Genomic DNA, 15,034 nt, shown 5'->3' on the forward strand with positions numbered 1-15,034 from the left:
AGGAATTTTCCTCCAGGGCAGATTGGAAGAGGCCCTGGAGCTTTTTCGCCTTCCTCTGTAGCATGGGGCACGAGTCACTTGCTGGAGGATTCTCTGCTCCTTGAAGTCTTTAAACCATGATTTGAGGACTTCAATAGCTCAGACATAGGTGAGAAGTTTTCGCAGGAGTGGATGGGTGAGATTCTGTGGCCTGCGTTGTGCAGGAGGTCAGACTAGATGATCATAATGGTCCCTTCTGACCTTAATATCTATGTCTCTTGGGTGGAGGGTGAACCTGACTAACTGGGAGGCTTTTAACTAGTTTCAGCCAGCCCCTGATCGGCTTCAGGTGTCCTAATCAACCTAGTTGTCCTTCCTGCCTTCTGGAAAGATGTTAAGTGGCCCCAGGTATCTTCATTGACCTGGAGTAGCTACCATTTGCTTATCCTGGTAACAGGGATTTGTTTAGCCTATGGCTAATATGTCTCCCATTACTTTACTATAGCCATCTGGCTTTGCCCCATCACACTATGAATATGTGACATTCCCCTCTGGTGTTATCCAGACTGATGATCTGCTAGGTCACTCCAATCCTTGACTCTGGGAGCCAGCCTTACCCTGCTCTGTTGTGAGAACCCCCACTCCTGGGCTGTTCTCACACAGCCTCTGGTATGTAAGCAGCTCCTTGGATTGTGCAACCGAATGACGTTAGCCGATATATCTGGTCCCAGACATAACCCTAGGAACCTCAGTCTTGCAGTGTCCAGTTATGCCTGCTGGACACTGCAAGCTTATATGAGTTCATCAATTTAACAAAGAAATTGATATGTACCAGCCTTGTTATCCTAAGGGGAGTCTCTGACAGGCTTTAAACCAAACGCACTACTTCAGGTAGAATAAACAGATTTATTAACTGCAAAGATAGATATTAAGTGATTATATGTCAAAGCATAACAAGTCGGATTTGGTCAAATGAAATAAAAGCAAAACACGTTCTAAGCTGAGTTTAACACTTCCAAAGCCCTTACAACCTTAGATGTTTCTCACCACAGGCTAGCTGATTGCCCTTCACCCAGGCTTTCCCCTTTGATCAGTGCTTCAGTCGCTTGGTGGTAATGAAGACGTCTATGCAGTGTGCAGCAGCAGTCAAAAAAGCAAACGGGATGTTAGGAGTCATTAAAAAAGGGACAGAGAATAAGATGGAGAATATCTTATTGCCCTTATATAAATCCCTGGTACGCCCACATCTTGAATACTATGTACAGATGTGGTCCCCTCATCTCAAAAAAGATATACTGGCATTAGAAAAGGTTCAGAAAAGGGCAATTAAAATGATTAGGGGTTTGGAACAGGTTCCATATGAGGAGAGATTAAACAGGCTAGGACTTTTCAGCTTGGAAAAGAGGAGACTAAGGGGGGATGTGATAGAGGTATATAAAATCACGAGTGGTGTGGAGAAAGTGAATAAGGAAAAGTTATTTACTTGTTCCCATAATATGAGAACTAGGGGCTACCAAATGAAATTAATGGGCAGCAGCTTTAAAACAAATAAAAGGAAGTTCTTCCTCACTCAGCGCACAGTCAACCTGTGGAACTCCTTGCCTGAGGAGGTTGTGAAGGCTAGGACTATAACAGGGTTTAAAAGAGAACTGGATAAATTCATGGAGGTTAAGTCCATTAACGATATACATGAAATTACAACTTATAACATTACTATAACAACAATGCTCAGTGCATCATGAGCCTTCCAAAGACACCCGACATGACAAACTTTGCATTAGATACCACACAATCATATTATAAGGATGAACATGAGGGTGCTGGATGTTCCCCAAGGTACAGAACGTCACAGTATACTGTATACTACCGTGGTAAGTTGACCTAAGTTATGCTACTCCAGTTATGTAAGTTGATGTAGCTTAGGTCGACTTACCGCAGCATCTACACTGCACTGTGTTGATGGGAGACGCTCTCCCGCTAACTTCCCTTGTGCTTCTCGGGGATCTGGAGTACCAGAGTCCACCGGAGAGCACGCTCTCCCATCAATTTAGCAGGTCTTCACTAGACCCACTAAATAGACACCTCTTGCATTGATTGAGATTACTGGTTCTGTGGACGAAGGGAAAGCAGTGGATGTATTGTTTCTTGACTTTAGCAAAGCTTTTGACACGGTCTCCCACAGTATTCTTGTCAGCAAGTTAAAGAAGTACGGGCTGGATGAATGCACTATAAGGTGGGTAGAAAGTTGGCTAGATTGTCGGGCTCAACGGGTAGTGATCAATGGCTCCATGTCTAGTTGGCAGCCGGTGTCAAGTGGAGTGCCCCAGGGGTCGGTCCTGGGGCCGATTTTGTTCAATATCTTCATAAATGATCTGGAGGATGGTGTGGATTGCACTCTCGGCAAATTTGCGGATGATACTAAACTGGGAGGAGTGGTAGATACGCTGGAGGGCAGGGATAGGATACAGAGGGACCTAGACAAATTGGAGGATTGGGCCAAAAGAAATCTGATGAGGTTCAATAAGGATAAGTGCAGGGTCCTGCACTTAGGACAGAAGAACCCAATGCACAGCTACAGACTAGGGACCGAATGGCTAGGCAGCAGTTCTGCGGAAAAGGACCTAGGGATGACAGTGGACGAGAAGCTGGATATGAGTCAGCAGTGTGCCCTTGTTGCCAAGAAGGCCAATGGCATTTTGGGATGTAAAAGTAGGGGCATAGCGAACAGATCGAGGGACGTGATCGTCCCCCTCTATTCGACATTGGTGAGGCCTCATCTGGAGTACTGTGTCCAGTTTTGGGCCCCACACTACAAGAAGAATGTGGATAAATTGGAAAGAGTCCAGCGAAGGGCAACAAAAATGATTAGGGGTCTGGAACACATGAGTTATGAGGAGAGGGTGAGGGAACTGGGATTGTTTAGTCTGCAGAAGAGAAGAATGAGGGGGGATTTGATAGCTGCTTTCAACTACCTGAGAGGTGGTTCCAGAGAGGATGATTCTAGACTATTCTCAGTGGTAGAAGAGGACAGGACAAGGAGTAATGGTCTCAAGTTGCAGTGGGGGAGGTTTAGGTTGGATATTAGGAAAAACTTTTTCACTAGGAGGGTGGTGAAACACTGGAATGCGTTGCCTAGGGAGGTGGTGGAATCTCCTTCCTTAGAAGTTTTTAAGGTCAGGCTTGACAAAGCCCTGGCTGGGATGATTTAATTGGGGATTGGTCCTGCTTTTGAGCAGGGGGTTGGAGTAGATGACCTCCTGAGGTCCCTTCCAACCCTGATATTCTATGATTCTATGATTGCAGAAGCCCCCTGATCTACTGGTAAGTGTTGAAGTGGCCTCAGTCTTGCAAACACTCCTAAATGTGCTTAACTTTAACAGCTGAGTAGCTGCAGTGCACTCCTGGGGATACTCTTTATTGAAGCAGTTGCAAAATGCAGGCTTAGGGGCTTAATGTTTGCCTGCCCAGCTTCAAATTAGATATTATTGCTTCACTTTCTCATCCCCCCACCATCCCCAATAAAATGTTCTTATTACAGATTTCCCTTTAATAATTGTGCTCACCTGGTCCAGTGCTAATAAAATCAGCTCATCCTTCTGCTCCAGAAGGCTTTTTGCAGAAGGAAGGAGCAACTACTGCCAGCTGAGGGGAAAATGAGGCTGTGCACTTGGGCTGTGGTATCCAGCAGAGTGCATCTGTGTGCAATAAACTGCTTCTGTGTTTTTTCACTGATCTCTATTACTGGTCTAGTAATAAGGGGAGAGACAGAATCCCTCTTAGGAGTAGTATGTTCCGAGGCAGTCTGCTGCTATACTGTGGATTGGTGCTGTTTGGTCTTTCCCTTGGTTCTTCAGGCATGAAGCACTAGACACAGCTCAGGGTTGGGACTACTGTATTCTGGGCAGGGGCATCAGTCCTAGAGAACTTCCATTTTTCCCCACCTCCTGCCCCCACTACAGGAGCAGAGTGGGGACAAGGTTCCCTGCTACCAGGACCATGCTGCTGCTATCCTCCAAGGCAAGTAGCCTTGCCCCAGATCTCTCTCTCTCACTCCTCAGTGCTTGGGGTACAGAAACTACTGCTCTAGTTTAACACATACACCCAGTACACCAAGAGCAGAGCTAGAAGCAGAGATGCTCACACCTTCCCCCTACATCTAAAATGAGTTCTCCTGGGAACAAGGGAGATGCCTCTTTCCTGTGGGGAGCTGCTCAGATACCACAGCCGCTTGAGCCCAGTAACACCCAGGAGGGAGCTGTGGCCTGTTGTGCCCTTACCCAGCTGTAGGGACCGAGTGGAGATACATGCAATGAGGGGTGACAAAGGAGCGCACCTTGGTCAATAGGACCCAGCTGCTGAAGCACATGCAGGTGGGTGGCGGGCAAGCCCCGGCCTGGGGCCCCAGCCCACACCCTGCACAAAACGCTCCTCTTGCTTGACGCCGCCATTTACCCGGGCACGCGCAACGGACGCCCTGCCTGGCTGGCCTCCAGCACAGGCGCTGGCTCAGCCCCATCCACACACCCCGCGTCTCACCTGCAACTTACGCCAGGTAAGTAACCCCCTAGGAGCCCAATCTTCCCCAGCGCACTCCAGGCCGCGCCCGGCCCAGCCCCGGCTCGGGAATCCCCGCACAGTGCAGCGCGCCGGGCCAGAGCGCAGGGCGGAACTTGCGGGAAAGGAGCGCGGTGGCGGAAGGAGTTTGGGGCCGGACCGGACCGCCCCGCCCGAGATCGACAGGTGAGGAGCAGAGCCGGCCTCGGGGTGTCTGTGTGCAGGGCTGGGGGAAGGGACGCCCGTCTCTGTCTGCAGAGCTGAGGGGGCTGTCCCGGTGCCGAGCTCCGTCCCCCGCTCCCCGGGTGTGTGTCTGTCTGTCTGTCTGTAGAACTGAGGGGGCTGTCCCGGTGCCGAGCTCCGTCCCCCCCACCCCCCGGGGGTGTGTGTGTGTGTGTCTGTCTGTCTGTCTGTCTAGAGCTGAGGGGGCTGTCCCGGTGCCGAGCTCCGTCCCGTTCCCCCCCCCCCCCGGGTGTGTGTGTGTGTCTGTCTAGAGCTGAGGGGGCTGTCCCGGTGCCGAGCTCCGTCCCGTCCCCCCCCGGGTGTGTATGTGTCTGTCTGTCTGTAGAGCTGAGGGGGCTGTCCCGGTACCAGGCGCCCTCCCCCGGGTGTGTCTGTCTGTCTCTGTAGAGCTGAGGGGGCTGTCCCGGTACCGAGCTCCCCCCCCCCCCCCGTGTGTGTGTGTCTGTCTGTAGAGCTGAGGGGGGCTGTCTCGGTGCCGAGTTCCCCCCACACCCCCCCCCGGGGTGTCTGTCTGTCTGCAGAGCTGAGGGGGCTGTCTCGGTGCTGAGACACCCCCCTCCCCGGGGGGCGTATCTATCTACAGAACTCGGGGGGCTGTCCCGGTGCTGAGCCCTGCCCTGGAGTGTCTGTCTACAGAGCTGAGGGAGCTTTCCCAGTGAGCCGCCCCTTCCCCCCCACGGGGTGTATGTGGAGTTGGGGAGAGTGGCTGTCCTGGTGCTCATGGGGTTGAGGCTGGCAGGGAGTAGGTTATAGCTTTGACAGCCATCACCAACCTGATAGTGTTACTGGTTCATCTCTTGCATCATTAAACAGACCAAGGGGTCTCTGTACCCAGTTGTGCCAACTGGGCTGTGGGCTGTTGACCCTTTACTGTGTAGCACTTTGCACACTTGAGCAATACTCAATTGTAGCCCATTGCAGTGGGGGGTTGTGTGCTTTCAGTAAGGATTCCTTGGCTGTGGAACTCTAGTCTCTTCCCCCTGCTCCACAGAGCCCTGATTTTTTTTTTTATCAGAACAAAATGTATCTACAACCTGGACTTACCCTGAGTAGGTTGAATGGGGCATGAATATTTGGGGAGGAGAAGTAGGGTACTGAATTTGTGGAGGGCTGGGTGGTTGTTTTGTGGATATGGTTCCAGTGGGATCTGTTAGTAAAGAAACATACAAGCTCTTAGAGTTTGGTAGGAGACATTATTGCACTAGACATAACTTAATCATGATGATGGGTTGGGTCAACAGCCACTGGCAGCATCTTTTATTCTGTTGGGCTTTGACCCTCAGTTGTGAGCATAGGGTTGCCAGGTGACCAGTTTTCGACCGGAACGTCCAGTCTAAAAGGGACACTGGCAGCTCCAGCTGCTAAAAGTCTGGTTGGCCATATTAGGTGTGCAGCCGATCATTAAAAGACAAAAACAGTCACTTTGCATTCTGTGCAAACCAGTCAACTGACACTGCCGCCTCCCCTAATGACATCAGTGATTGGTTGCTGAAGAAGCTGGAGTCTGTCAGAGATGGAGCGCCAATTGAAAGTAGCCACCTTAGTTTTGATCCCATTCTTTCCTCCCGCCCTTAGAAATTCCCCACAATAGGGAGCTTTCTGAAACAAGCAACTAGGTAGAATGGTTTTACTCCTTTCCCACTCCTGAAATGTTACTTTTGAAGTATGTCAAGGGCTGCTTCCATCACTGCTTTCTGCTGCCTCTGGATTTCTTCATTCCTCCTTATGATATAAAGGAAGCAAAAGCTCACTTACTGTCTTGTGCTTCTAGGTAACAGGAGCGATGTAGGAGGATTCCAGAGCTGAATGTCAGCAAGGCCAACTTTCCTAATGGAAGAGGTAAAAATTCAGTGTGCTCTTCTCTGTTTTCTGCACTCAAGTTAATTGATACAATTAAAACTGCCATCTGCCCTGATCTTTCAAGGCATCTTCCTGCTGCCCTGTGGAGAGGTTGCCATGCGTTGTTTCCCCTCCTTAAAGCGCCCCCCAATTCTCCACATATCAACAGGCTGACCATATGTCCATCTGTTAATACTTGTAATGGCTTTTTTTAAGCTTTCATATTTTTGTAATGATAAATGCAATGGAACATACTGTTCAGAGTACAGCACTTTGCTAACAGTATTACATTCAGGTAGAAAAGTTTGTATTGATCCCCAACTTCATGCGATTGCAAAATTAAACTCTAATTTAAAACATTTCAGAAAATTAAAAAGGGACCAATATAATTTCTAACTTGTCTTTAAACTTGTCATCTTTAAACATACACAAACTATTTTCATTTTAATTTTACCTATGGTATATTCTTGAGGAATATAAGAAGTTTTGGCAGACAATCAGTCCTAAGGTCTACCACTTTTATAGTAATAATGAAAAAGAATCCAGGCCAAAGTTTTTAAAACTGACTAGTGAATTTGGGAGCCCAACTTGAGACACCTTAAAGAAGCCTGATTTTCTGAAAATGATGAGCACCTGCCCTCTTGAATTCAGGCCCCGTTGAAGTATTAGTATTATTAGTCAGTTTTGAAAATCTTGGCCTTAATCTTTTGGGTTTAGTGAGTCCTCTGTTTGTTCAATGTAATTTAATTATGTATGTTCAAATGTATTTAAATTATCTGTTTGATTTTGTTTGACATACTTTGCTCTTTACATTGTAACATAGATGCAAGTTATTTAATGCAACCAAGAGAGATTGGGTAGGGATGGGGTATAAGTTATACAAGGGAAATAGGTTTCAGAGTAGCAGCCATGTTAGTCTGTATCCGCAAAAAGAAAAGGAGGACTTGTGGCACCTTAGAGCCTAACAAATTTATTTCAGCATAAGCTTTCATGAGCTACAGTTCACTTCATCGCAGTTAGTTTGTTAGTCTCTAAGGTGCCCCAAGTCCTTCTTTTTACAAGGGAGATAATTTCTTGACCAAGAGATCTGTTAGACTGGAGACTGTTTTGCAAAGAGGATTGGTGGGAACCCATCACTTAGGATCTTTAAATTAAACAGGGCATCGAACTAGAAAAATCCTATAGGGAAAATCCTGATGGCATAGAAATGGACAGGATGACAGACAGTGAATACATCTTTTCTGTCACTAATTTCTATGATACAGGGGCCTCATTCAATAGGCTTTTAACAATTTAACCATAAAACCACCACCACCCTCACTCTGAGCCTGGATTAATACTGGGCCCATTGTACTTTTATTCTTCATTGCTTTGCAGCCTATGCAACATTCATAGAATTTAAGGCCAGAAGGGACCATTGTGATCATCTTATCGTAGCTCAGGACAGGGAATTTTTTGTCGGATGCAAGGGTGTGGGGTTGGTTTATGTACACGTCCGTACATTAAAAATAAACATTGTCCCATCTGTGCACTTCCCAATATCCCAGGCTCCCCAAGGGACATTCCAAGATGAGCTGGAGTGGTGTATTTTGCAGCTGGAAACAGGCCTCCTTCATCTCAACCCAACCCCAAAACAAGGTATGCTGCCTCCCCCCAAGATTTCTGGCTAAAATCAAAATCTATGCTGGTTCAGTTCACCCAGAAGCCTTTCTAATTTCTCTGTCTGTTGAATTATAATTGGAATTCATTCTAAACGTGAAATGTAATTAAACATTTTGGCTTTATTTTACATCTGTTCTACTTTGAACTCCATCTGCCTATCCGCCCTTACTCCTGTAACCTGGACTGTCTCCTTCCTTATGCATTGTTTCGTCTCTCCTCATTTTCCTTTTAGCCCCTTTGCCTCATTCCTCCCTTCCCCTTAGTTGTACTCTTCCACTTACATATTCTTCAGCTACTTCAGGCTTCCTACACTGCTTTGCAGCTCAGACAGTGGTTTTATCCCCCTCGGTGCGTTGATCTATCACATTCTGTATCTGTTACTTATCTGTGGTATAATCCCACAATCTCAAGTGACTGCTGCTGCATAGTATCAATAGAGATACCCCTTAAATGCTTGTAGCTTTATTTTTTTTAAGCATTGTCCCTGGAAAAAGATGAAATCACTTAAAAGAGAAACATTGAAATACTGGCTTCAGGTGTATTCCGGAACGTTTCAAGATTTCATATCTGTTGATCCACCAGGCCCTGTATCATGCCTCTCCCAGTGACCACTGCTTAGTGGTTCAAAGGAAAGTGAAACTTCCCTTGTAAGGCATTTGGCTGTCTTTGTTGTGGTGCACATAAGGATACAAAATTCTTTCCTGAACGCTGCAGCCATTGGTTTATGCAGAAGCATGAGATTTGATCATTTATATATTAAAGCATTGCTTCATATGCTATTGGTCATACAAGTCTAGTATCCTGTAATCCAGCGGTTCTCAAACTGTGGTTTGGGACCCCAAAGTGGGTCACAACCCCATTTGAACGGGGTTGCCAGGGCTGGCTTAGACTTGCTGGGGCCCAGAGCTTCAGCCCTGGGCAGCAGGACTCAGGTTGCAGGCACCCAGCCTGGGGCTGAAGCCCTTGAGCTTCAGCTTTGGCCCCCCACCCGGGGCAATGGGGCTTGGGCAGGCTCAGGCTTTGGTTCCCCTCCTGAGATTGTGAAGTAATTTTTGTTGTCAGAAGAGGGGTGCCATGCAGTGAAGTTTGAGAACGCCTGCTGTAGTCGATGCCCACATACTATGGGGACAGGTACAATAGAAAGGTATATGCAATAAGCACATAAGAGTGCTCGCTGGAAAAGTATTACATGGTATTGCATCCATTTGTAAAAATCCTGAAAATAGCTATCTCTGAACCACTGATAAGGGACTAATTCTGTATGTGGTATAAATACCCAGTGTCCTAACCAGTAGCCATTCCAGTCCTTATGCAGTCAAAGAATAGCGATTAGGACACGTCTGTAAGTACTGCCGCTTTGAGACTTTTCTCCTATCTGAGTACCTGGCCGAGGGAAAAATCGCCATCATTTCCCTCCCTGACTATGATTCGTAGGACTCACTGTGATCCCGTTTCTTGTCTTTGTGTTGGTCGGTTTCTTGAGTGCAGCAGAGGAGACACGGCACGTCCTCAAAATCCTGCGCTCCCGCAAGGCTGCCTTTGTGAAGAAGCGGCAGGTGATGAACCACGTGTTTGGGGATTACCGACTGAAGATGGCTGAGGAGCAGAAGAGGACGGAGAAAGCAGGTGAGGCTGGGGCCATCCTTAAAGTCTACAGAACCATTTGGTTCCCTCTGATGTGGTGTCCAGGTGTTAGCAAATGGCCTTTCTTGAGGCTTCTCGTCCAGTCATTCCCATGAGGAATAAACCTCCTTTCCCCCGTCCTGTTCTTTAAGGGGCCAGCCAGATGCCATTAAAGTGGAAGGGCCTTTAAACACATGTAATCCCAGGACTGAAGGGGGTTTTGAGGATGAAGTAAAGGCTGTATCTGTTTGAACTTCATGGCATCACCATGGTGTGGGGTCCAGTGTTAAGGAGAAGTTCATAGTTTTGGAAGCCCTATTAGTGACAGCTAGAGTAAGGCCTAACATGGCACTGAGCAGGATGAAAATAGCAGAAGATGGGACTCCTCCAAGAATCCATTATGGATCTGTGTGTGAGATTGGTGAGGGTGGTGGTGCACAAGGCCTGAATAAATAGGACCGAGTCCCCCATTCCCGCTGCATGTCAGGCAGTCCCATATGGAAATGGAGAAAAAGTTAGTTCTGCTGCACTGGGTATTGTGATACAGCATGGCCAGAGGGAGCAGGAGAGTGTGGTTTTTTTTTTTTTTTTTTTGAAGCAGAAAAGAATTTTATTTGTGTAACACTTACAAGGAATCACCAAAAAGGATAAGGCAAAACTATGCAACAAAACAAAAGCAAACACAAGGTATAACACAGCAACCTTCAGGAGGGAGAAGTGTTCAGGCTAGCCTGGGCCTAGAGCAGGGGGGCTTCCTCGACACTCATGGTCTTCCACCCCCTCGAGTTACCTAATGCCACGCCCAGTGTCACCAATTATTCCTCTCCTGAGAGTGCCCGACAAGATGGGCACGGTTGCGGGGTGGGCGGTTTGGGGGTGAGGGGGACGTACACTGCGTGTGATAGGACCCCTCCTTGGTGACAGTGATGATGGTATCCACAGCGGCAACGGCTGGGGCTGGGGTCTCTTGCTCTTCTCCTCAATCAAAGGGTCAGACGGAGGGAACCGGACGGGGTCACCGAGCAGAGAACCTCGGACAGCGCCCACCGCTCCTTGAAGGTGTCAAAGGAGTCGGTGGACGCCGCCCAGAGGAACTCCGCCCGGATACGTGAATGTACTGAGGATCGGAAAACGGCCCTACAATCGCAGGACGCTTCCTTAGCCAACCTCCCCTCTCTGGTTTTATAAATGGCTGTTTTAGCTAGGGCTAGGAGGAGGTTAACCAGGAGATCTCGCGATTTTGTGGGGCCATGGATGGGGAGTGTGTAGATAAAAAGATGAGGGGAAAAGTGTAGCCAAAAGCGTAATAAAATATTCGTGAGGAGCCGGAAAAGGGGCTGCAGCCTGGCACACTCTAAATATACGTGCACCAGGATTTCCCTCACGTTGCTAAAAGGGCAAGTATCCGGGATGGGGGTGAACCATGTCAAAAACACGCCCGTGCTCACAGCTCCGTGAAGGAGCCGCCAACTAATGTCCCTGATGGGCCTCGGGACCAAGGTGGAATACAGGCTGGCCCACAGGGGTTGCTCACCCTCCAAAGGTGGCAGGAGGTCCCACCACTTTGTATCGGGGCGGGACACCAGGGTGTGGGCGTGATGGGTGTGAAGCATGAGTGTGTATAGATATTTCCATCGCGCGATTTGGAAGCTGACCGGCTGCAGTTCATGCAGCCGGCTTGCAGTGAAAGGGTGAGGGGTTTGTTGGGATCTACGGGGTAGGGACCCAATTGAAAGGTCCGGTGGGCCTGGGGTAGAGGGTGGGCGGGGTGCGCCCTTGCGCAGGGCTCAGTTGAGATAAGCCCGAGCAGCGGGTGCAAAGGCGGCCTTCACCTCCTGAAGTAGGCGCCGGGGGGTACGAGGTCTGGAGAGCCCCATATGCTGAGCGAGCGTCACGGGATCCAGCCAGTCTCCCCGGTCGTAGTCCAGGAGGTCTCCGACTCTCGTGACTTCTGCCAGGACCAAACTCTGGCGCACCGAGCGGGACTCTGCCGCCTGCACACGGAGCTGGGGGTTGTGTAGCAGGGGCTCCGTGAGGAGATCTGCTCCCACGGTGGCCGCCACGGACCTGGCCGTTGAAAACAGTTTCCAGGTCCGGAGGAGGTCCTGGTAGAAGACGGGCAGCCCAGAGAGGTCTCGCGGAAAACCTCTCTGACAAAGATAAAAGAGCTGCCGGTCGTATCGGAGCTCTTGGAAACAATGCAGGAAGGCGTGCGCCAATATGCTCCATGTCGAACTACCTGCACTATAAAGGAGCCTCTGCTGGACCTGGAGGCAGAAGACATGGACCTGAGTGTGCAGACACTTCAGGCCCTGCCCTCCTTTCTTCAGGGGTAGATGGACGTGCACAAGTCCATGGGGCCGGATGAGTTGCATCCGAGAGTGCTAAAGGAACTGGTGGCTGTGATTGCAGAGCCATTGGCCATTATCTTTGAAAACTCGTGGCGAACGGGGGAAGTCCCGGATGACTGGAAAAAGGCTAATGTAGTGCCAATCTTTAAAAAAGGGAAGAAGGAGGATCCTGGGAACTACAGGCCAGTCAGCCTCACTTCAGTCCCTGGAAAAATCATGGAGCAGGTCCTCAAAGAATCAATCCTGAAGCACTTACATGAGAGGAAAGTGATCAGGAACAGTCAGCATGGATTCACCAAGGGAAGGTCATGCCTGACTAATCTAATCGCCTTCTATGATGAGATTACTGGTTCTGTGGATGAAGGGAAAGCAGTGGATGTATTGTATCTTGACTTTAGCAAAGCTTTTGACACGGTCTCCCACAGTATCCTTGTCAGCAAGTTAAGGAAGTATGGGCTGGATGAATGCACCATAAGGTGGGTAGAAAGTTGGCTAGATTGTCGGGCTCAAAGGGTAGTGATCAATGGCTCCATGTCTAGTTGGCAGCCGGTGTCAAGTGGAGTGCCCCAGGGGTCGGTCCTGGGGCCGGTTTTGTTCAATATCTTCATAAACGATCTGGAGGATGGTGTGGATTGCACTCTCAGCAAATTTGCGAATGATACTAAACTGGGAGGAGTGGTAGATACGCTGGAGGGCAGGGATAGGATACAGAGGGACCTAGACAAATTGGAGGATTGGGCCAAAAGAAATCTGATGAGGTTCAATAAGGATAAGTGCAGGGTCCTGCACTTAGGACGGAAGAACCCAATGCACAGCTACAGACTAGGGACCGAATGGCTAGGCAGCAGTTCTGCAGAAAAGGACCTAGGGGTGACAGTGGACGAGAAGCTGGATATGAGCCAGCAGTGTGCCCTTGTTGCCAAGCAGGCCAATGGCATTTTGGGATGTATAAGTAGGGGCATAGCGAGCAGATCGAGGGACGTGATCGTCCCCCTCTATTCGACATTGGTGAGGCCTCATCTGGAGTACTGTGTCCAGTTTGGGCCCCACACTACAAGAAGGATGTGGATAAATTGGAGAGAGTCCAACGAAGGGCAACAAAAATGATTAGGGGTCTGGAACACATGAGTTATGAGGAGAGGGTGAGGGAACTGGGATTGTTTAGTCTGCAGAAGAGAAGAATGAGGGGGGATTTGATAGCTGCTTTCAACTACCTGAGAGGTAGTTCCAGAGAGGATGGTTCTAGACTATTCTCAGTGGTGGAAGAGGACAAGACAAGGAGTAATGGTCTCAAGTTGCAGTGGGGGAGGTTTAGGTTGGATATTAGGAAAAACTTTTTCACTAGGAGGGTGGTGAAACACTGGAATGCGTTACCTAGGGAGGCGGTGGAATCTCCTTCCTTAGAAGTTTTTAAGGTCAGGCTTGACAAAGCCCTGGCTGGGATGATTTAATTGGGTATGGGCCCTGCTTTTGAGCAGGGGGTTGGAGTAGATGACCTCCTGAGGTCCCTTCCAACCCTGATATTCTATGATTCTATGAAGAACCCCAAGAGGGGCCCAGTGCATTCCTGACCAAAAGAACTCTAGAATTGATGTCTGGAGGTTGGTCAGGAAACCCGGGGCCGGGACCAGGGTGTTGAGCCGGGACCAGAGCGTGGACAGGACGAGTTGGTTAAGCACCAGCGCTCTGCCTTGGAGGGAGAGACATCGGAGTAGCCCCGTCCATTTCCGGAGCCGCTCTATCACCCCGCCTTCTAAATTTTGCCAGTTCTCCAGTGAAGAATGGTGCATGGCAGAAAGGTAAACACCTAGGTAGAGCAGTGGGCCCACGCTCCACCGGATGGTCTGAAGCGCGGGTGGGAGGGAGCTCACCTGCCGCCAGTCCCCCACCGCCAAGCCAGAGCTCTTGACCCAGTTGACTCGGGCAGAGGAGGCTGCCGAATAGATGGCCTGGCAAGCCTCCACCTGTGCCAAGTCCCCCGGGTCCTGGACCAGGAGGAGCACGTCATCGGCGTACGCCGACAGGACCAGCTGCAGCTCCGGCTCCCACAGCACCAACCCCGTCAACCTCCTGCGGAGGAGACAGAGGAAGGGCTCGATCGCCAGAGCATATAGCCGGCCCGAGAGGGGGCACCCCTGCCGTACTCCTCGGCCGAAGCTGACCGGTTCGGTCAGGGTCCAGTTGAGCCTAACCAGACACTCCGCGGAAGCGTACAGCACCTGGAGAAAACTCACAAACTGAGGTCCGAATCCAAAAGCCTGCAGAGTGCCCAGGAGGTACCCATGGTCCACTCTATCGAACGCCTTCTGCTGATCAAGAGACAGGAGGGCAAACGACAGACCATCTCTACGCCGAGTTCCAAAAGATCTCGGACTAGAAATAGGTTGTCAAAAATGCTGCGACCCGGGACACCATAGGTCTGATCTGGGTGGATCTCGTCCGCCATCACGGACCCTAGCCGCAGCGAGAGTGCTTTCGCTACGATTTTGTAATCCATGGTAAGGAGCGAGATGGGACGCCAATTTCGTAAATTGCAGAGGTCCCCCTTCTTTGGCAACAAGGTGAGCACCGCTCACCTGCACGAAAGAGGGAGGACCCCGCCCTGCAAAGACTCAGCCCAGACAGTGGCTAGGTCTGGGCCAAGAATGTCCCAGAACGCGCGGTAGAACTCCACGGTCAGCCCGTCCATGCCCGGAGATTTATTGGTGGGCGTGCGACAGAGGGCTTCCGAGAACTCAGCCAGGGTGAGAGGCAGCTCTAGTCGGTCTCGGTCGCCCACGCTG

The 15,034-nt window shown here is 49.7% G+C and overlaps 1 protein-coding gene across 6 annotated transcripts in view; it reads left to right on the plus strand.

Moving 5' to 3' along the window:
- Positions 1 to 4,689: 4,689 nt before the first annotated feature.
- The window catches only part of LOC144270875 (uncharacterized), a 45,088-nt gene continuing 34,743 nt past the window's right edge, over positions 4,690 to 15,034 (plus strand). For 4 of the 6 annotated variants that reach the window (XM_077827751.1, XM_077827753.1, XM_077827748.1 and 1 more), the window contains exons 1-4: positions 4,727 to 4,838; positions 6,548 to 6,615; positions 8,163 to 8,253; positions 9,766 to 9,903. In XM_077827751.1, coding sequence (XP_077683877.1) covers positions 6,583 to 6,615; positions 8,163 to 8,253; positions 9,766 to 9,903 — 262 coding nt within the window. In that variant the 5' untranslated portion in view covers positions 4,727 to 4,838; positions 6,548 to 6,582. The other 2 variants (XM_077827749.1, XM_077827750.1) reach the window with 2 other exon arrangements.

This window comes from Eretmochelys imbricata, chromosome 10, assembly GCF_965152235.1.
Source record: "Eretmochelys imbricata isolate rEreImb1 chromosome 10, rEreImb1.hap1, whole genome shotgun sequence".
Taxonomy (NCBI): Eukaryota; Metazoa; Chordata; order Testudines; family Cheloniidae; genus Eretmochelys; species Eretmochelys imbricata.